Source organism: Chiloscyllium plagiosum, unplaced genomic scaffold (genome assembly GCF_037043375.1).
Source record: "Chiloscyllium plagiosum isolate Xiang-an unplaced genomic scaffold, Cpla_swu_hap1 HiC_scaffold_53X, whole genome shotgun sequence".
In the NCBI taxonomy this organism is placed as follows: domain Eukaryota; kingdom Metazoa; phylum Chordata; class Chondrichthyes; order Orectolobiformes; family Hemiscylliidae; genus Chiloscyllium; species Chiloscyllium plagiosum.
This window is the reverse complement of record NW_028270191.1, coordinates 8,280,457-8,303,558: the sequence shown is the minus strand read 5'-3', so window position 1 is coordinate 8,303,558 and position 23,102 is coordinate 8,280,457. Positions and strand designations below refer to the sequence as shown.

Genomic DNA, 23,102 nt, shown 5'->3' with positions numbered 1-23,102 from the left:
ATGTCGCTCAACTAATACCTATTGCCATAGTCAGTCGCTTAACTAGCTAAGCAATAGATTGAACATAATATTTACATTTCCTGAGTACCACCTTAAACTGCCTGCAGACGGGGGAATAAAGTCATTGGTCACACTAAAAGGTTACCGACTCACTCACCTAATTAATGCCACTAAAAGTTCACAAGTGGGTGGAGGATGAAATAAGGTATAAAAAAAAAGCTCGTTTCCCTTCCCCACCACGCTCCCACCAACACCAACGTCTCACCAACATCAAACTCCCACAAGCACCAAACTCTCACTAACAACAAACCCCAACTAACACCAAACTCCCAACGGCACCAAACTCTCACCTACACCAATCTCCTACTGGCACCAAACTCTCACCAACACCAATCTCCCATTGGCACAAAACTCTCACCAACACCAATCTCCCATGAACACCGAACTCCGACTGGCACCAAACTCTCACCAACACCAAACTCCCACTGGCACCAAACTCTCGCCAACACCAAATTCACACTAACACCAAATTCTCAGCAATGTCAAACTGCCACTGGCAACAAACTCTCAGCAGCACCAAAGTCTAATCATCACCAAACTCTCACTGGCACCAAACACCCACCAAAACCAAACTCTCACCAACACCAAATTCTCACCAACACCAAACTTGCACCAACACCAAAATCTCACCTACACCAAACTCCCACTGGCACCAAACCCCTGCCAACACCATATTCGCACCAACACCAAACTCCCACTGTCACCAAACTCTCACCTACACCAAACCCCTGCCATCTGCCATCACCATACTCTCACCAACACCAAACTCCTAATAACACCAACTTCGCACCAACACCAAACTCCCGTTAGCACCAAATTCTCACCAACATCAAACTCCCACTAACACCAAATTCTCACCAACACTAAACTCCCGCAGGTTCCAAACTCTCACCAACACCAAACTGCCACTGGTACCAAATCCCCACCAAGACCCAACTCTCACCAACATGAAATTTCCACTGGCACCAAATTCCCACCAACACCAAACTCCTACCAACATCAAACTCTCACCAATACCAAACTCCCACTGGCACCAAATTCTCACTAATACTAAACTCCCACTAACACCAAACTCCCGCTAGCACCAAATACCCACCAACATCAAACTCTCATTAACACCAAATGCGCACTGGCACCAAACTCACATTAACACCAAACTCCAATTGGTAATAAACTCTTACCTACATCAAACTTGCACCAGCACCAAATTCCCACTGGCAACAAACCCTCAATGTTACCAAATACTCAACAATATCAAACTCCCACTAACATCAAACTCTCCCCAACACCAAATGCCCACTGCTACCAAACTCACACTAACACTCTCGTTAGCACCAAATTCTCACCAACACCAAACTTCAACTAACATCAAACTCCCAATGGCACCAAATTCTCACCAATACCAAACTCCCACTGGCACCAAATACTCATGAACACCCAACTCTCACTGGCACTGAACCCTCACCAACACCAAATTCTCACTAACATCAAACTCTCACCAACACTAAACTCCCAGTAACACCAAACTTCTGCTGCCACCAAACCCACACAAACATCAAATTCTCACCAACACCAAGCTTCCACCTGCACCAAACCACTGCACTATAGTCCAACAGGCACCAAACTGCTGCCTGCGCTGAACTGCCAGGTTCACACTTGTTCGTCATCACACTTGGGCCTGTTGATCCCACTCTGTGTTCGCACCTTGAATACTATCCCACTTGCAGTCAGTTCTGGTCAACTGTGTCTTACATCAGATTTGACTCCTGAGTTGGGCCTATTTAATGTTCTTGAAGACTTAAGAGTTGACTGTTTGATACAGAATGTGAGGCAACTAAGAGGCAGGACAGAGACGATGGCCATGAAATACAGCCGCAAAATACAGGGGCCTCTGTTTTGGGTGCTCACCGGCCGGGTAATCGTTTCACAAAATACAGGCAGCATTTCCATCCCGACATGCAGTGCCAAGCATCCTAGGTACTTGCGCTAGCAGCAGGAAGGCACAATGGCAGCATCGAATTAGAAGTTTGCACTACGTTTTGCAGATTGAGCTAAGTGCGCATGCCAACCGGCGAGAAGGGCTACTTCACGTACTGCCCAGTGGGTAGGCTAACAAATGAGACAGCCAAATGAGTGACAGCCTGGTTGACTACAGGCTGGGCATCAAACCCCACAACTCTTCAAATGCTTTTTATTCAGAGTAAATAAGCACAGTTTGTTTCTATAAATCAAGAAACAAAAACATTAAGATTCTCTCGTAAAGCAGCGGCTCATGTTCAGTGATGGCTCGTCGAGAGTTCGCCCAGGTTCCACATGGGCCTAGGCTGACTACCAGCAGCCTGGATCGCAGACACAGACAGCGAGTTTTGTTTTTGCCCAGCATTCAAATATGAATATGAAGGAGCAGCTGATTTATCTTCTCCACCTTAGGACAGTGCCCTTGAGGCCAACAGTATCCCTGCAGTTGTTCTCCTTTCAGTTCAGAGATACTGGGAATTAAATGCAGAAGTGCAATTCCCAAACTGCCTGAGTTAGCTCAGCACAGAGAAGGAGATGAATCTTCGGACTCCTGTGAGCTTGGGAATTTGATTTGGCTCATTTAGGGATGTGGCCTGGCCCAGCATTTATTACCCCGCCCCTAGATGCCCCTTGAGAAGGTGGTAGTGAGCAGCCATCTTGAACCGCTGCAGTCCATGTGCTGTGGGTTGACCCACAATGCCCTGAGGGAGGGAATTCCAGGATTTTGACCCAGTGACACTGAAGGAACGGCGATATATTTCCAAGTCAGGATGGTGAGGGGCTTGGAGGGGAACTTTCAGGGGGTGGTATTCCCATGTATCTGCTGCCCTTGTCCTTCAAGATGGAAGTGATGGTGGGTTTGGAAGGTGCTGCCTGAGGATCTTTGGTGAATTTCTGCAGGGCATCTTGTAGATGGGACACACTGCTGCTACTGAGCGTCGGTGGGGGAGGGAGTGGATGTTTGTGGATGTGGTGCCAATCAAGCGGCTGCTTTGTCCTGGATGGTGTTGAGCTTCTTGAGTGTTGTTGGGGCTGCACCCGTCCAGGCAAGTGGGAAGTAGTCCAGCTCACTCCTGACTTGTGCCTTGTAGATGGTGGGACAGGGCCTGGGGAGACAGGTGGTGAGTTACTTGCTGCAGGATTCCTTGATTCTGACCTGCTATTGTAGCCACTGTGTTTATATGGTGAGTTCAGTTTTTGATCAGTGGTAACCCCCAGGATATTGATAGTAGGGAAATCAGTGAAAGTAACGCCATTGAATGTCAAGGGTCAGTGGTTAGATTGCCTCTTATTGGAGACTGTGACCACCTGGCACTTGCGTGCTCTGAATGCTCCTTGTCACCTATTGGCCCAAGCCTGGATATTGTCCGGTTCTCACTGGGCCAATAAAAATAGGGAGGATTTTGCTAAAACTATACAAGACACTGGTCAGACCACAGCTGGAACACTGTGAACAGTTTTGGGTCTCTTTATCTGAGGAAAGACAGAGGCTGTCCAGAGAAGGTCCACTCGGCTGATCCCAGGTATGGAGGGACTGTCCCATGAGGAGAGGTTGAGGAGGTTGGGCCTGGACTCATTGGGGTTTAGAAGAATGAGAGGTGACCTTATAGAAAATCCAAGATTCCCTGGGGGATTGACAGGGGAGATGTAGAAACGTTGACACCATCTAGAACAAAGCATCCCAATTGATTGGCATTATACTCACAAACATCCAGGACGTTCTTCAGGAATTTCTTCTCTCAGATGGAGTGAATCTGTGGAATTCTTTCCCACAAAGGGCTGTCGGGGATAAGTAAGTATATTGAAGGCTGAGACAGAGGGATTTTTAATCAGGAAGGGGAATGGAGGGTTATGGGAAAAAGACAGGAAAGTGGAGTTGGGGATTATCAGATCAGCTATGACCTCATCTGAATGGTGGAGCAGACTGGATGGGCTGAATGGCCTCCTGCTGCTCCTACATCTTCTTGCCTCACAGCCTTATATGGACATGGACTGCTTCAGTATCTGAGGAGCCATGACCAACCAAGCCCTGGTGTATGCTGCATGGCAATGCCTCAGTCAATCAGGATGATTTATCAACCAATCAGCACCCTTTGCTTGGGCAATATAAACTGTTGTTCCCTTGAAGATTTTGTATTGTTGTGATTCTGCCCTGATGAGTGCAAGAAGAAAGGCTTCAACGGCAAGTCTCTTTTCTTCCAGTCAGAATCTTGTTCCGCCCTGCCAAGTGATTTCCAGAATGGCGTTGACAATTCGACTTTGAAGCTCCCTAATCTGATAACAGAGATGCTGGCTTGGTCTGAGTGGGTTCTGAGTTTGCTGCTTCTGAACCAGCAGCTTGCTTTTCCTCTTCTTCTTCAGAGCTCCAACACACATCCTCCTTGGAGGGTGCCCATGTCAATCCCAGCAACACCACTCCAAACTGGAGGCTCGGCTGGACAGGGTAGTGAAGGAAGCATTTGGCACCATTGCCATAAAATCATGAGGGGAGTGGACAGGGTTAATGGCAGGTGTCTTTTCCCTAGGATGGGGCATTTCAAGATGAGGAGGCACATTTTTAAGGTGCAAAGAGAGAGATTTAAAAAAGACATGGGGGCAATCGTTTTACACAGAGGGTGGCTCACATGTGGAATAAACTTCCTGAGGAAATGGTGGATGTAGGCACATTTAAAGGACATTTGGATAAGTACAGGAATAGGAAAGGTTTGGAGAGATATGGGCCAGGAGCAGGCAGGTGGGACTAGTTTAGTTTGGGATTATGGTCGGCATGGACTGGTTGGGCCGAAGGGTCTGTTTCCGTGCTGTATGACTGTATGACATTGGTGAGGCCACTTTCGGAATATTGTGTTCAATTGTGGTCTCCCTGCTATACTAAAGGGTTTAGAAAAGATTTACAAGGATGTTGCCGGGGTTGGAAGGTTTGAGCTATAGGGAGAGGCTGAACAGGCTGGGACTGTTTGCCCTGGAGTGTCAGAGGCTGAGGGGTGACCTCATAGAGGTTTATAAAATCATGAGGGGCTTGGATAGGGTAAATAGACAAAGTCTTTTCCCTGAGGTGGGGGAGCCCGGAACTGGAGCACATAGGTTTAGGGTGAGAGGGGAAAGATATAAAAGGGACCTAAGGGGCAATGTTTTCACACAGAGGGTGGTGCGTTTTTGGAATGAGCTGCCAGAGGAAGTGGTGAAGGCTGGTACAATTACAACACTTGGATGGGTATATGAATAGGAAGGGTTTAGAGGGATAGGGGCCCAATGGGACTAAGAGTAATTTAGTAATGCACAAGTTGGTCCAAAGGGTCTGTTTCCGTGCTGTACACCTCCATGACTCTAAGTATCAGCTTTTTTCTTTTGGCATTGCCCCACATGGTGCATGTGCTCAGTTGAGAATCTAGATGTGGCTAAGGGCAGTTCTAAGCAGTGTAGAAAAAGCATTCTGTGGTCAGAGGTGCTGATAGATTGAGTTATTAGGTGGATGTGAGCGATCCTAAGATGTGAGTAGGGGTTAGGGGTAGTCTTGACCACATTACAAACAGCAGCCAAATCCCATTCTTGTTTGTTGCTGGGTGCCCACAAATGTCACCGCGTTTCAAGAATAATGATGGCACGTGAAGTGTTTTGAGATTATGCGCCATCCTCATCTGCTTGACAAATGCAAACTGATCCATTGTAAAGGAGGAAGGGAGGTGATTTTATTTTCACCCCAGTTGCTATGGCCACAAAGTGGCACTCTTGCACTCAGCCCCTTTTTCACATCTGTCGTGGGAGAAACCGAAGAGTAACGTTTTCACCCAGACAGTGGGATGGTTGAGGCCAAAATATTACATGTTTCCAAGGAATGACAGGACCAGGAGTTGGATCAGCCATGATTCTATTAAATGGCAGATCAGATTTGAAAGGCAGAATGACCTACTCCTGCTCCTACTTTCTCCACCAGCAGATGGCAGATTTGCAAGATCCTGCTTTTTGCCTGTGATTGGTGTCACCCACTGAAGTGAGTCACATGGTCTCTGCTTAAAACTACGATCATTTCACCAAATAGTTGTCCTCATTTTCTCTGTCGTGGTCAAGGGTTACCAACTCTTCGTGGGCCTGGAGATGCCATCACATGACCTCCAGCCAACTGCATCCTCCCCACAATGCTCCTGCTTTCTTGACGGCATCCTGTTAGCCTTCAGGTAACTGGACAATGAGGAAAAACTTTGTGATTGGTTTGGTTGATTCTCTATTCCTGGTAAGACCTTATACTCCCATCATCTTTGATGTTTTTGGCAATTACCAAGAAAAAATATTCAAGGAAAATGAGGATAAAACTTCAACTTCTTTTTCTGTTGCCCCCGATGTTTCTCCTTCTGAGGTTTTCCTTACAGCAGGGTCTGGAGATTAGTTCACAGTGACAACAAGACAATCCAGGAAAATTGGCCAGTGAAATCTTTTATCCTGACAGCTCAGGGAGCAGAGAAAGATCAGAGTTCAGTTACTGCGACACAGGGTAAATTTACTATGAATTTACTCCATTCCTGGAGCAATCGAGGCACTGGCAGTTTTGTGGACACTGGCAGCACAGGCTAACCCTCACAGCCTGTAGTTTATTGAGGCACAGAGTTTTTAGCCCAACCACGTTCACGAGAAAAATACAGAGGGCCAATGGGAAGTTTGGAAAATTTTAATTACGCCGCAAGCAGAAATTTCAAAATGCAAAGCGATTCAATGTGATTGATTGCATCAATAACGTATCTTGGGACATAAAAGACAAAAAAAATTTGAAAATGATGAACAGCGAAGACCAATTGTGCAGCTACCAGTGTGAATAATAAGCTACTTAATCGCTTTGCATACCACCGGCTCACTCCCTCTCCATTTCCCTCTCACTCCCTCACCCTCTCTCACTCACTCCCTCACCCTCTCACTCCCTCTCCTCCTTCTCCCACTCCCTCTCCATCTCCCACTCCCTCTCCCTCTCATTCCCTCTCCCACTCACTCACTCCCTCCTTCTCCCTCTCACTCCCTCTCCCTCTGCCTCCTTCTCCCACTCACTGCCTGTCCTACTCACTCCCTTTCCCTCCCTCTCCCACTCAGTCCCTGCCCTGCTTACTCCCACTCTCCATCTCACTCTCCCTTCCTCTCCGCCTCACTCCCTCTCCCTCTCATTCCCCCCACTCCCTCTCCCTCTCATTCCTCCCCACTCCCTCCGTCCATTTCACTCTCACTCCCTCTCCCCCTCACTCCCTCTCCACTCTCTCCCCCTCATTCCCTCACCCTCTCCTGCTCACTCCTTCTACCCCTCACTCCCTCCTTCTCCCTCTCCCACTCACTCCTTCTCCCTCTCACTCCCTCTCCCACTCACTCCCTCCTTCTCCCTCTCCCACTCACTCCCTCACCCTCTCCTGCTCCCGGCCTCTCCCTCTCACTCCCTCCTTCTCCCTCTCATTCCTTCCTTCTCCCTCTCCCACTCACTCCTTCTCCCACTCACTCCCTCTCCCACTCACTACCTCCTCCCATTCACTCCCTCTCCCTCTCCCACTCACTCCCTCCTTCTCCCTCTCCCACTCATTCCCTCCTTCTCCCTCTCCCACTCACTCCCTCTCCCTCTCCCACTCACTCCCTCCTTTTCCCTCTCACTCACTCTCCCTCTCACTCCCTTTCCCACTCCCTCTCCCTCTCACTCCCTTTCCCACTCACTCCCTCTCCCTCCCTTTCCCACTCACTCACTCTCCCTCTCCCACTCACTCCCTCCTTCTCCCTCTCACTCCCTCCTTCTCCCACTCTTCACTCTCCTACTCACTCCCTCTCCTTCCCCCTCCTGCTCACTTCCTCTCCTTCTCCCTCCTGCTCACTCCCTCTCCTTCCTTCTCCTGCTCACTCCCTCTCTTTCCATCTCCCACTCACTCCCTCCTTCTCCCTCTCCCTCTCATTCTCTCTCCCTCCTTCTCCCACTCACTCCCTCGCCCTCTCCTGCTCATTCCTTCTCCCTCTCACTCCCTCTCCCTCCTTCTCCCACTCACTCCCCTTCCCTCCCTCTCTCACTCAGTCCTGCTCCTGCTCACTCCCACTCACTCCCTCTCTCTATCTCACGCTGCCTTCCTCTCCGCCTCACTCTCTCTCCCGCTCACTTCCTCTCCTGCTCACTCTCTCTCGCTCTCATTCCCTCACTCCCTCTGTCCATTTCACTCTCACTCCCTCTCCCCCTCACTCCCTCTCCACTCACTCCCTCCCCCGTTCCCACTCACTCCTTCTCCCCTTCACTCCCTCTCCCCCTCCCCCCTCACCCACTCACCCTCTCCTGCTCACTCCTTCTCCCCCTCACTCACTCCTTCTCCCACTCACTCCCTCTCCTGCTCACTCCTTCTCATCCCTTAATCACTCCTTCTCCCTCTCACTCCATCTCCCACTCACTCCCTCTCCTACACACTCCCTTTCCCCCTCAATCCCTCAACCACTCACTCCCTCTCCCCCTCACTCCCTTTCCCACTCACTCCCTCACCCTTTCCTGCTCCCTCCATCTCCCTCTCCCACTCACTCGCTCCTTCTCCCTCTCCCACTCACTCCCTCCTTCTCCCTCTCCCACTCACTCCCTTTCCCTCCCACTCCCTCTCCCACTCACTCACTCCCTCCTTCTCCCTCTCCCACTCCCTCCCTCACCCTTTCCTTCTCCCTCCTTCTCCCTCTCCCACTCACTCGCTCCTTCTCCCTCTCCCACTCACTCCCTCCTTCTCCCTGTCCCACTCACTCCCTTTCCCTCCCACTCCCTCTCCCACTCCCACTCACTCCCTCTCCCACTCACTCCCTCTCCCAATCACTCCGTCACCCTCTCCTGCTCACTCCCTCACCCACTCACTCCCTTTCCCACTCACTCCCTCTCCCTCCCTCTCTGACTCACTCCCTCATTCTCTCACTCCCTCTCCCACTCACTCCCTCCTTCTCCCTCTCCCACTCACTCCCTCTCCCTCCCACTCACTCACCCTCTCCTGCTCACTGCCTCTCCCTCTCACTCCCTTGTTCTCCCATCACTCCCTCTCCCACCCACTCCCTCTCCCACTCACTCCTACTCACTGCCTCTCCCTTTCACTCCCTCTCCCTCCCTTTCCCACTCACTTCCTCTCCCACTCACTCCCTCCTTCTCCCATTCAGTCCCTCTCCCTCTCACTCCCTCTCCCACTCTTCAATCTCCTACTCCCTCCGTCTCACTCCCTCTCCTGCTCACTCCCTCTCCTTCCCCCTCCTGCTCACTCCCTCTCCTTCCTTCTCCCACTCACTCCATCGTGCTCCCTCACCTGCTCACTCTCCCTCCCCCTCCCATTTATTCCCACTCCCTTTCTCTCCCTCATCCTCCCACTCACTCCCTCTGCCTCCGTCTTCCCTCTCACTCCCTCTCCCACTTACTCCCTCCTTCTCCCTCTCCCACTCACTCCCTCTCCCACTTACTCCCTCTCCCACTCCCTCCCTACTTCTCCCTCTCCCACTCACTCCCTCCTTCTCTCTTTCCCACTCACTCCCTCCTTCTCCCTCTCCAACTCACTCCCTTTCCCTCTCACTCCCACTCACTCCCTCCTTCTCCCTCTCCCACTCACTCCCTTTCCCACTCACTCCCTACTTCTCCCTCTCCCACTCACTCCCTCCTTCTCTCTCTCCCACTCACTCCCTCCTTCTCCCTCTCCTACTCACTCCCTTTCCCTCTCACTCCCACTCACTCCCTCCTTCTCCCACTCAGTCCCTCTCCCTCTCCCTCCCATTCACTCCCTCACTCTCTCCTGCTCACTGCCTCTCCCTCCCTCTCCCGCTCACTCCCTCGTTCTCCCATTCACTCCCTCTCCCACTCACTCCCTCCTTCTCCCTCTCCCACTCACTCCCTTTCCCTCTCACTCCCTCTCCCACTCACTCCCTCCTTCTCCCTCTCCCACTCACTCCCTCTCCCACTCACTCCCTCCTTCTCCCTCTCCCACTCACTTCCTCTCCCTCCCACTCACTCACCCTCTCCTGCTCACTGCCTCTCCCACTCACTCCCTCTCCCACTCACTCCCTCTCCCACTCACTCCCTCCTTCTCCCTCTCCCACTCACTCCCTTTCCCTCTCACTCCCTCCCCCACTCACTCCCTCCTTCTCCCTCTCCCACTCCCTTTCCCTCTCACTCCCTCTCCCACTCACTCCCTCCTTCTCCCTCTCCCACTCACTTCCTCTCCCTCCCACTCACTCACCCTCTCCTGCTCACTGCCTCTCCCACTCACTCCCTCTCCCACTCACTCCCTCTCCCAGTCACTCCCTCACCCTCTCACTCCCTCTCCCACTCACTCTCTCCTTCTCCCTCTCCCACTCACTCCCTCTCCCTCCCACTCACTCACCCTCTCCTGCTCACTGCCTCTCCCTCCCTCTCCCACTTCCTCCCTCCTTCTCCCATTCAGTCCCTCTCCCTCTCACTCCCTCTCCCTCCCTCTCCCTCCTTCTCCCACTCTTCAACCTCCTACTCCCTCTGTCTCACTCCTTTCCCTGCTCACTTCCTCTCCCTCCCCCTCCTGCTCACTCCCTCTCCTTCCCCCTCCTGCTCACTCCCTCTCCTTCCTTCTCCCACTCACTCCATCGTGCTCCCTCACCTGCTCACTCTCCCTCCCCCTCCCATTTATTCCCACTCCCTTCCTCTCCCTCACCCTCCCACTCACTCCCTCTGCCTCCGTCTTCCCTCTCACTCCCTCTCCCACTCACTCCCTCCTTCTCCGACTCATTCCCTCTCATATTTACTCCCTCTCCCTCCTTCTTGCTCCCTCACCTGCTCACTCTCCCTCCCCTACTCCATCCCGCTCCCATTTATTCCCAGACCTACTTCCTCCCCTCCCTCGTCCTCCTACTCACTCCCTCTGCCTCCTTCTCCCATTCACTCCTGCTCACTCCTTCAAAGCTCACTCTGTCTCTCTCCTTCTCTCATTCACTCCCTCTCTCACTGTTTTCTTCTTTCTTTCACTCCCATCCCTCTCACTCCCTGTCCGAGTGGGAGGGTTGAGAAGGGAGGTGAAGATGAGGATTGATGACCGGGAGGGAGATGCTGAGTGTGAAGGAGGTGAGTGGGAGAGTGGCAGGCGGGGGAAACACAGTAAATGGAAGCAACAGTGGGCCACTCGGCCCATCGAAGCCCACTCTGCCATCCAACACAATGTCGGCTGATCTCTCCCTCTCTCTCCCTGTACCTCCCGACACTTTTAGTCTCTCAAAATCAGTCTGCCATTTTCTGAAACCTATTCAGAGAGGGCTATCATATTAGCAAGCAGGACGTCTGCTGAGTGCGATGGTTCATGAGTATAAGCTGCACCAGGCCTGAGGCAGCATGTAACACCTCACACTGAACAAGAGCATCTCTGACCCGTGTTCTCAGCAGATGAAAGTGACAACCCCTCTGACTGTGAGGCGTCAAAGGGAAGCTGAGGGCCCACTCACCCCCACTGAGGCCTCAATTGAAATCCTGAATCCATTTGCGCAGCGGCTGAAAGTGAAAGGAGGGGGTGGGTGGTGGAGGAACAGGAGAGGAATGAGGAGATGGGGAGTGGGTTGCTTTAGGTATTTCAAGTATGCGAGCAGACACACTGACGACTCACATGTTTTATGAAGAGCTCGGCTAGTCTCTCTGGCTCCTCCAGGCATTTCTTCAGCTCTGCTAAGAAATAGCTGCGAATGGAAGACAGATAATTTAAAATAATAAGCTGTCCTGCACATCATCACTTGCAGGATTCCCTCTGGTACAACATGTCGGAGTGATAAATTCGAGTGAGTGAGATGGGATTTAACACGCACGTGGGTTGTGCTTTAAGATAATAAACTAAGGTAATATTTGCTCTGCACATTACCTCAGAGGTGTAGCACTGCTTTACCTCAGTGTAGACAAGCAGAATTAACACCGGCAGTGCTAAAGTCATTCCCCAAACGGTGCTTTGCCTCATGTTAAGCCAGTTCCTTCACAAAATCAATGCCATCAAATTAAGATAACGAATGGTTTGATAGTGTAGGCAAAGAGAAGATGTTGTCAGGGAGTTCACAAACCACGGTCCATCAAGGTAAGGCAGTCACGAATAAACCCAGTCAAGAACTCAAGCCAAACACCTTGTCAAATATTAGAATGGAATTCCTGTTTTAACAGGGACAATTTTGTGGCTCTCTATTTGTCTCCCCCGGTCATATCCCCCCTTTTTACCCTTCCATGGCCTCCAGAGGATTTAATGAGAAGGAATAGAGTGGGTGGATGTCTGTGTGTCAGCATGGAGAAATTGGACCGAATGGCCTGTAAATACTACGTAATTCGTTTATAATGTTGCGGTTATTAAGTCCTTTTTGAGCTTCCATTCAGAGTCTCACTTAAAGATGACTTGACAGCCATCAGCCCTAAAAAAAGTGGACAGTCCAAAACACAACCCAAAGACAAGTCTATGACAGGAACACAAGTAATCTCACTGGAAGTGCAACGGAATATCGACTTGGAGCTTAAGAGATGACCCAATTCAATATTCTACCTTTGGAGGGGAAAGGATGGGCAGGAGCCGTTTTTGAGCACACTACCCAACACGGAGACTAGGGTCTCATATGGGGGAATATTGCCTGTCATCCAGAAGGTTTAATTTTGAAGAAGTCTGGAAGAATGCACCTCCCCAGAATGTTCTGATGTTTGACACATTACATGGTACATTTTCCAATTCTTTGGCCGAAAATGGAAGGGGATTTTTAAAATTGAAACCTGTTCTCTAATTTACCACATAGGAATCCCTTCCCTTTATATTTTAAAAGCACTTTCTCCCAGTGGCAAATTATTTTATCAATTAGCGGCAAGATAAGAAGTTTCAATAATTTTCCTTGGCTTAAAAAAAGACGTTTGCCGAATAGCAGATGGAGAATTAATACTTTGCCCATTTTAATCAGAATTAAAATTGGAAAAATTTACACTGGAACATATTGCTCCAAATGTTGTCTCCCCCCGACCCCCCAGATTGCATCTAGATAAATTGGTGTGTCATTTCTGGGGAAAGGTAGGGAGATGCCTGATAGCAACTGCCTTCAAACATTTCACAGTTTTGCTTTGAAAACTGGGAGTTTTGATTGCTTTTTAAATAATTTTGTGCTCCGCATGACATCTTTTTAACTGTGCGATAGCCTGTTTGGCGAAGTAAAGCATTCCAAAGGCCAATCATCACAATAAAAGAAGCAACATGGCGGTTTTCAACGTCAGCCATACTGTCATTTCCCTTCAGTGTTTTCTCCATAGCAACCTGTTCACCCGCCACCCATTCTCAGTTCACTCAGACTCCCTGTACTGTCCAACCTGTCCCTCTCCTCACCCCTTCAAACACTCTCTCTCCTTCCATGATGCCGCTCCCACGCCCCCCCCCCCCCCCAACTTTCCCCAAACCCAGTTCCCAATAGCACCAGTTTGTATCCTTACTTAACTGTACTCAAAATAACAGCTTCTCTCTTCTCCCTCTTCTGTTGACCCCACACAGTTGGTGCTGAGCTGAAGTCAGACGCCTCAGATTTGGACAGTGCTGGTCATCAGGAGTAAGGGAGGGGCAGGCAGAGGTGGGATGTGAATGAAAACCAGTTCAAACATGTACAGACACGATGGATCAAGTGGCCTCCTTCTGTACCGTGAAATTCTATGATTCAATGAACCAGAATACTGACACTGTGGTGGCAGGGGGGAGGAAGATAGGACAGGAGGAGGTTGTAGTTATAAGTCCGGTAATTATAATGACTTAAATTATCCTAATGTATGCTAATAGTGCAAGGAGTGGGGTGGGAGGGATGTTTGTAGTGTGTTCAGGAGAATTTTGTAGATCAGTCTATTTTCTGTCTAATTTAGAAGGAGGCATTGCCAGATCTGGTTTGGGAGAGTGAGCTGGATCAAGTGTCAGTGATGCAGCAGTTAGGAAACAGTGATCATAATATCAATGGGTTCTGATGAAGTGTCATCTACCTGAAACGTAAACTCTGCTTCCCTTATAGATGCTGTTAGACCTGTTGAACATTTCTGGCGATGTTTTGTTTCAGTCTTTGGTGATAAAGTTAAGGCTGGCTATGGAAAAGGGCAGGGAGCAATCGAGAGGAGAAGCAACTGATTTGGGGTAGAGCCTTTCCTCTGGGGTTAGAATGGATCTGACTCAGTGACATTGGAATCGGAGACTGCAAGGAAAGACTGTAAACTGAGCCATGAAAGAATTCAGGTACACGTCCATGGGAAGGACAGACAAAGGGAATGGCTAACCCACCACCTTCCCACCCACCCCCAAAAAGGCATCTGTGTCACCTGGACTCACTTGTGGTGTGTCCCACTCTGAGCGCCATCTTGGGGAGGGCATTCATTAGGAGGTAGTATGTATGCAAAGTTGGCATCTAATGACATCATTCAGATTTGACACTGGCGCTGCCATTTTAGACCTCACCATTTTGGTTCTCAAAGCCGATGTGCACTCAGGAAGGATCGTGATGCCAACAGTCCTGTCATTGTTTGGTTGTCAGAATCATTCCAGGTTGGCGCAGGTGACATAGCTAGCATCTCTGAGCTCACTGGATCAGGCAAGTGGATAGAAGCTCTGAACAGCAGGACAGAGGACGCTATGGCCAGGGGCAGACATGGCAGGCTGGCCCATGGCACCACAGACACCTACTGGCCACATGTGGTTTTGAAGATGGCATGTGTCCGAGGGTTGAGAGGTTCTGCACCAGTCAAGGCTGCCACTCACTGACTGCTTGGTCGGTATGCCCTGATGCTCAGCATAACATGCTGGGGCAATGCCCGCTATCTGGGCAGCAGCCACGGCAGTGTTCAGTCTGCGCCAACAGACTTTCAGCTGCCACATCTGCTCAGAGAGAGCCCGATGACTGGCTGATCAGAGAGCTTAATCTCAATCTGCCAACGGAAGGAGGGAGGGAGAAAGGGGAGGGCGGAGGAGGGGGGGGGGGGGGAAAGGTGGATAAAGAGGGGCAGGTGTAAGGTGAAGTGGATGGAGGGAGGGAAGGAGATAGAGAAAGAGGAGTGGGAGGATATGTAGGGAGAGGAGGAGGAAAGAGGAGGCAGAAGGGAGAAGAGGAAGCGAGAGGGAGGAGGGGAGGAGAAAGGAGGGGAGGAGGAAGATGGAGATGGGGAAAGGTGGAGAAGAGTTGGGAGGAGGAGAAAGATGATGATGAGGAGGAAGAGCAGAATGAGGAGAGGGAGACTGAAGACAAGGGCAGGAGGCACAGCCACATTGCCAATGTGATACCCATGAGTGTCTCACTCAGCCTCAGTTCCTACGAGCAGAAACCTCTGTACGTTGTTCCAGTGCTTCCCGGACTTCCCAGGCTCCCTCTCCTCTGGGGATCACAGTACCCTCCTGGCCATCGGTCCGAGATCAAACAGACCCTTTCATCCCAACTCCATCCAATCTAACCTCCAATATTTCAGGCAGAGGTCATCCAAACACACCTTTGGCATGCCCTCGGTGCCCTTGCAAGTGTCTTTGCCCAGCCTTGGGTTCCTACATAGTGGCACCCCAGGGAATGTAGCACGGCTGCCCAACCTGGATCCTCAGCTGTCCCGAGAGCAAGCACCCACTCAATCCTTGGCCCCTTCAAAGAACAAAGAAAATTCCAGCACAGGAACAGGCCCTTCCACCCTCCAAGCCTGCGCCAATCCAGATCCTCTACCTAAACCCGTTGCCTATTTTCTCAGGGTCTGTATCTCTCTGACTCCTATCCATTCATGTATCTGTCTAGCTGTCTGCCCAAATGCCACTCCTGCTCTGGCATCTCACCACTGGTGGGTCACACCTCTCTGCCAGTCTTTACATACGCACAATGCTGGTTTGAGCTGGTGCCAATGACTATGAGAGAGTGACAGCAAGTTTCCATCATTAGTTCTTCACTCTGTCTGGGAAATGCGGGGTTACAGGGACAGGCAAAGGGGGGATGCTCTTCAGAGGGTTGGTGTGGACTCAATGGGCTGAATTTCCATTTCTGCACTGTAGGGATTCTGCAATTCTATGACACTCACACTACTACCTGGCCAAGGTGGTGGTTCTAGGGCATCTGCCAACTTAAAGACAGAGGAGGGGTGGTGGTGTGGTGAGGGGAGGCAGGAGGTGGGGTTGGATGTCTGAAAGCAAACACCATGTACAGAGGAACCTCAATTATCCGAATATCAATTATCCCAATTTCGGATTATCCAAAGGGGATCTCAAGGTCCCGATCGAAACATTACGTCAAAGAGCTGTTTCAACCCTGATCGTGTCTTTTGTTTACAGGTACAATGATTAAAAACAAACTCGGCTCACTGCTGCCGAGAACAGTCCTGGTCAGTCCAGGCACAGTCTCCAAATGACTGACTTCTCTCTCTCTCTCTGTCCCCACACTTTCCCTGGAGTTCTACAGGGGTATACCCTAAACCTCCCTTCCCCAGATAATCTCTCCAACATTGTCCTGTACAGGGCAAAGGTGGAACCTGTCAAAACGTTGCAGTAAAAAGTTGTGCGTGCGCGTGCTATTTGGAGACTTATCCCACAAAGGCAGCAGCAGTCTTATGGTTAGTGTCCAGTCTGGCTGCCCGGGGGGGTGGGGGTGTGGGGAGTGGACTGAGTTGGGGGATGGACTGAGTTGGGGGAGGGGTGAGGGCGGATGGGGTTGGGGACAGGGTTGTGGGGACAGGCAGGGGCTGGGCCTCGCACGCAATGTGCTACTGCCTAGTCTCCTGAACGTGGAGCAGACTTACCAGAAAACTCCAAGCCCCAAAGGAAATCAACTAACTGAATGATGAATTATCCGAATGAAATACTGCCCGCCCACCTCGTTCAGATAATCGAGGTTCCTCTGTACAGTGTATATAAACCAGAAGTGGTTGTGGGATGAGGAGAAGGTGAGATGTGGGCAGATGGATCACACTGCTATAAATGTCAAACCCTTCGAAGGATTGTGTAAAAGTCATTTATTGCAGGACTGACGGAAATACCTGGAGAGTTTTTTTTTAAGAGGTTATAGCAAGTCCACTGTGGACGTTATAGTTTCTTTTTTTTAACTAGGCTTTCTGTAAATCACATGGCTGGTGATACCAAAATGCTTTGCTGTAGACTCCTACTGGGGCTGTTTTATGAACAGTAACTGGTTTGGAGAGGTTTATCTGGTGTATTTGGAGGAAAGCCTGCTAAGGACAAACTGTCCAGGTGTAGCCCTTCTTCAGGACTCCCAAACATTGACTTCTCCACCACCTGATACTGCCAGGCTTGCTGTGTTCTTCCAGCCTCCTGCTTGTCTACCTTGGATTCCATCATCTGCAGTTTGTTTGTTTCTGAGGACAAACTGTCCAACTGACCCATGTCCCATTTCTGAAAGGAAAACCCTCTTGATAAGGGTGGAATTAATTTGATTTTTTCAAAAGAGTGTTTGAAGAAACATCTCAACATTTAGGTACACAGAATTTATGAAAGGGATAGACATAGTAGATCTGGAGAATCTTTTTTCTCATGGTAGATGTGCCTAAGACTAGAGGGCAGAGGTTTAAGGTGAGGAGCAAGTGGTTTCGAGGAGATCTGAGGAAAATGCTTTCCACCAGAGGGTGGTAGAAATATGGAATGTGCTGCCTGAGAGGGTGGTGGAGGCAGGTACTCTCACCATTTAAGAACCATCGAGAGGAGTATTTGAAATGCTAGGGCATAGTAGACTATGGATCAAGTGCAGGTAAATGGGATTAGTATAGTTTGGTATTTGTTGGTCAGCATGGGATGTGATGGGCCGAAGGAGCTGATTCAATGCTGAATGACTCTCTGATTAAATGCAGTAAGATCGTATTTCCCGTGTCTGTGTGATTTCAGAGACAGCATGTGCAATTACTGACCTCACATGTCACAACAGCAGAGTAACAGACTCCAGAACATCCTACACCTAATCATTTTGCCTTCAAGAATAATCCTTTGGCCAAAGTGTTTTTTTTCCAGACAGCTAATCACTGTAGAGAAGTCTGTTCTTTTTCCCTCTATTTTTTTCAAGACTGTGTCTGTGTGAGTGTGTGTGTGCATGTGTGTGTGAGAGAAAGGGAGAGAGAGAGAGTGAGTGTGTGTGTGTGTGAGAGAGAAATAAAGTATGTGTGTTGGGGCCATTTATAGAAATGAGTGTTTATTAAGAAGCCTGATCGATTGTGTGTGTTGGGGCCATTTATAGAAATGAGTGTTTATTAAGAAGCCTGATCGATTGACCTCGTTGTTTAAAATCTGATGTAGGTAAGGTACTTCACTGGTCATTCTGCTAACTGGAAGAAGTGTTTTTATTTGATGTTGTGATCTGTGGAGGAGCGGGACTGGAATGCTAGGGCATCCTCTAGCCTTGGTGGTAACAGTGCTGCCAGCCTCAATGGTGCAACTGGATCTGGTCTCAATGCTGGCCAAGCCAGCGACTGTCAATGCCCTCTCTTTCATGAGAGTGCCAACCTACAGCTATGCCTATTCCCACCAATGAGGTGCTGCTGCTGCAGGTGTGGTTCACCTAGCAGAGGGGTGTCAGAGAGTGCACCTGCCAAAGTTGAGTGTGCAAGCTGTGAGTGTGAGGCTTGCAGCAATAGGAATTGAGAGAGAGAGAGAGAGAGAGAGAGGGGTGAAGCTGTGAGTTATGTTCAGTGGAGAATGCTGCGAAGTGATTGAAGGGGATGTTGAGAATGAGGCAGTGTGAGACCGGTAAGGATGTGGCATTTGAAGATGCATTCAATGACCTTGACCACTCATGTAAGATCATTCAACCTTTTCCAGCACTACATCCAGAAGTTTGAGGCGAGACTGGTACAATTGGCATCAATCACAATGGCTACCTGCTTCAACTATCTCCTCAAACATTGACCCAGACATTCCCTAGCTCCTGAGGGGGAACAGCATCTCTCTACTAAGCATTACAAAAGCCTCCAGTAATGCATTGCAGAGTCTTGGAGCATGCTATCTAGTTTCTTCTTTTGTATTCTTTCATTAGATGTGGGTATCACTGCCATTCGTTGTTTGCCAAGTTGCCCCTTGAGAAGGTGGGGGTGAGCTGCCTTCTTGAACTGCTGCAGTCCATGTGCTGTGGGTTGACCCACAATGCCCTGAGGGAGGGAATTCCAGGATTCTGTCCCAGTGACACTGAAGGAATGGTGATATATTTCCAAGTCAAGATGGTGAGGGGCTTGGAGGGGAACTTGCAGGGGATGGTGTTCCCATGTATCTGCTTCCCTTGTCCTTCTAGATGGAAGTGGTGGTGGGTTTGGAAGGTGCTGTCTGAGGATCTTTGGTGAATTTCTGCAGTGCATCTTGTAGATGGTACACACTGCTGCTACTGAGCGTCGGTGGGGGGAGGGAGTGGATGTTTGTGGATGTGGGGCCAATCAAGGGGGCTGCTTTGTCCTGGATGGTGTCAACCTTCCTGAGTGTTGTTGGAGCTGCCCCCATCCAAGGCAAGTGGGGAGTATTCCATCACATTCCTGACTTGTGCCTTGTAGGTGATGGGACAGGCTTTGGGGAGTTAGGAGGGGAGTTACCCGCTGCAGGATTCCCAGAATTTACCCTGCTCTTGTAGCCACTGGATTTGTGCACTTTTCAAGGTATTACCCTCCCCACATCCAACCAGTTTGCAAGCAGCACAAAGTTTGTGAGAGCGAATTTGACATTATGATCCTTGATCCCACTTTCAGGGGCCATTGAGTTACCTCCCTCCAATTCCCAGAACCTATGGCCTTATTATCACTGACTTGGTCAATTCATGAGGTCTGAAATTTGGCACCAAGTGTCAGTGGACTACAGCACTGCTAACCGCAGGCTTATCTGATAGACACAGACACAGATACACAGGCACAGGCACACAGACACACGTCTAACGAGGCTGATGGGTCAAGCTTTTCCCACTTTTACCCAAAGTGAGCTCTGGCCAATTTCAAGAATATCTACCACTGCTAAGTCTGAGGTCAGCCCTGGACAGCAAGTGGAGTATTCACCATTCCTAAAATAGAATCACAATAGAAATAGGATGGGCTTAAGACAAAAACAAAAGGTCAAAACATTTTTTGAGGAAGGCAGTGCCTCATTAAAGCATTCACTACAAAAGGAAGAGGTTACAAAGACCTTTCACCCACCTCAGGCCATTCCAAATGCTCAATAGCTAATTTATGCACAGCAAGCTCCTACAGAAATGGGATACTGATGAACTGAATTGTTTCTCATGATAAATAAAAGCAGAAAGTGCTGAAGAAGAGTCGTACCGAACTCGAAATGTGAACTCTGTTTCTCTCTCCCCAGATACTGCCAGAACTGTGTTTCTCTAGCACTTTCTGTTTTTTGTTGCAGATCTTCAACATCTGCAGGATTTTGTTTTGGTGGTTTTAGGAATGTTGCTGGGAGAATAAATATTGGTCGGGACACAAAGGCAGATCTCATCCAGCTCTAGCGCAGTGGGAACTGTTACATCCATCTGAGAGGGCAGATGGGTCCCCAGTTAACGTCCCATCCACAAGATGACATCTCCGACAGAGCAGTACTGAGCAGAATGTGTAATTTGGAAAAGTAACCAATCATAAAAGATTGAAGAGATATGAATGTGCTTGGGTTGGGCTCTGGTGTAATGCCAAAACTAACCTGCAGGAAGAATATGTTGTTGAGACTGATAGTGACAGTTGATATCAGAAGTGAGAAGTTATGTATGCCAATTCGGTGAGTGCCATACAATTGTCGAGCCACAGAGTGAGGCCTTTCGGCCTGAAGACGTATTCCTGTCTCTGGGCTGGAAGTCGACCTCTGGCCCCAATCCTACCCTGCCAAACTGAGCAAAGTCTCGACCGCATTCACCCATTCCTTCATTTGCCAGCTACCTCCGCTCAAAGGACAATGTATCGTTCAAACAATCTGCAGAAAGGCCAGTTCAGTCAACCGACTGAAGAAACAATGATTTGGACATTTAAAGCAATGGACTATTCCAACTTCAAATCTTGATTAAGTACTGTGAAATTCAACACAGAGCGAGGCACCTTTGACCCTGTCTCATTACCAGACCTCCACTGTGATTGCAGAAGAGCAGTGAGGTGCCCTGGAGTTTCCTGAGCAGAACTGTCAATTGAGGAGCATCTTTGTGCTATGGGGCTATGGATTGTTAGGTATTACCAATCAGCACTCACTAGGATTTGGGTTCTGACTACCTGAAGCTACAGAACTTGAAAAGACATTCACTCTCTTCACTTGTGTTGAATCTGAAGCTCAAGTCCCAATCATCAAAGGGCAAGGTCCATTGTGTCGCCTTTTAAGAGGCAATTCAAAGAATCCCTCCAGTGTGGAAGCAGGCCTTTCAGCCCATACCACCCCTCTGAAGCATATCCCAGACCCACCCCATAACCCTGCATTTCCCATGACTAATCCACCTAGCCTGCACATCCCTGGGCACTAAGGGTAATTGAGGATGGCCAATCTACCCTAACCTACACAAGTTTGGACTATGGGAGGAAACCGGAGCACCCAGAGCAAACCCACGCAGACACGAGGAGAATGTGCAAATTTCACACAGACAGTTACCCAAGGGTAGAATCAAATCCGGGTGCCTGGTGCTGTGAGGCAGCAGTGCTAACCACTGAGCCACCAAGACACCCAACTCTACAAGCAAGGTATTGGATACCTAAATGATGTAATGACTTACCCTATCCTCACATTATCAAACAAGACAGATATTTGTAACCAACTGAAAAAAGCCTTTTTATATTACAACATGCTGGCAGCGATTTGCTGGCAACGGAGAGTTCTTACTTCTTGTGCCATTCATAGATCTGATGAATGTTCCCAAATACTATTTTATCTTTCCCTTTCATGTCTTCAGGGACTCCTTTTTCATTCATTGTTGCAATGTAGCCCTGGAAGAGAGAAAAAGAAAGCCTTGATAGTCACTCTGAAAGGCAGGGCAAGAAAGGATGATGTCCTACTCTTGCTTAATGGTGTCAAAGTACAAATTGCAATTAGAAGCTACTGCTGAAGGATTTTTGGAACGACGAAATAGGAACCATTAAGTCATTATATAAATTATTTGGATGTGACTATAAGAGGCATGGTTAGTAAGTTTGCAGATGACACCAAAATTGGAGGTGCAGTGGACAGCGAAGAAGGTTACCTGTAATTACAACGAATCTTGATCAGGTGAGCCAATGGGCTGAGAAGTGGCAGATGGAGTTTAATTCAGATAAATGTGAGATGTTGCATCTTGATAAGGCAAACCAGGACAGGACTTATATACTTCATGGTAGGGTCCTGGGGAATGTTGCCAGCCACTGAGGTGTGCAGGTTCATAATTCTTTGAAAGCAGAGTCGCAGGCAGATAGGGAAGAGAAGGTGCTTGGAATGCTTGCCTATATTGTTCAGTGCACTGAGTTTAGGAGTTGGAAGGTCATGTTGCGGCTGTACAGGACATTGGTTATGCCACTTTTGGAATGCTGTGTTCAACTCTGGTCTCCCTGCCTTAGGAAGGATGTCGTGCAACTTGAAAGGATTCAGAAAAGATTTACAAGGATGTTGCTGGGATCGGAGGGTTTGAGTTATAGGGAGAGACTGAATAGGCTGGGGCTGTTTTCCCTGGAGCGTCGGAGGCTGAGTGGTGACCTTCTAGAGGTTCATAAAATCATGAGGGGCATGGATTAGGTAAATAGACAAAGTCTTTTCCCTGGGATGGGGGAGTCTAGAACTAGAGGGCATAGGTTTAGGGTGAGAGGCATTTAAAAGGCATCTGGATGGGTATATGAATAGGAAGGGTTTAGAGGGATATGGGCCAAGTGCTGGCAAATGGGACTAGATTAATTTAGGATATCTGGTCAGCATGGACGAGCTGGACTGAAGTGTCTGTTTCCGTGCTGGATATCTCTATGACTCGAGGCCCCAGTGTCCAACCAACAAAGGTATTCAGCCAGTGGTGCAGAGGTCAGCTGACCAGCCTGGAGGGTCACAGTTTGCTTGAGTATAGCCCAAACAGTTGCTGGGTTCAGTGTCCCATCAACTGCTTGAATATTCCTTCCAGTATATGGATAATGCTACCACAACAGTGATTGG

The 23,102-nt window shown here is 49.2% G+C and overlaps 1 protein-coding gene across 4 annotated transcripts in view; it reads right to left on the bottom strand.

The window, feature by feature from the left end:
• The window catches only part of LOC122543389 (rho guanine nucleotide exchange factor 25-like), a 373,207-nt gene that overhangs the window by 46,313 nt on the left and 303,792 nt on the right, over positions 1–23,102 (bottom strand). For all 4 annotated transcript variants that reach the window (XM_087985590.1, XM_043682070.2, XM_043682071.2 and 1 more), the window contains 2 exons: positions 21,816–21,919; positions 11,658–11,727 (listed from right to left, as the gene is read on the bottom strand). In XM_087985590.1, coding sequence (XP_087841716.1) covers positions 11,658–11,727; positions 21,816–21,919 — 174 coding nt within the window. The remainder of the gene's footprint in view (positions 1–11,657; positions 11,728–21,815; positions 21,920–23,102) is intronic.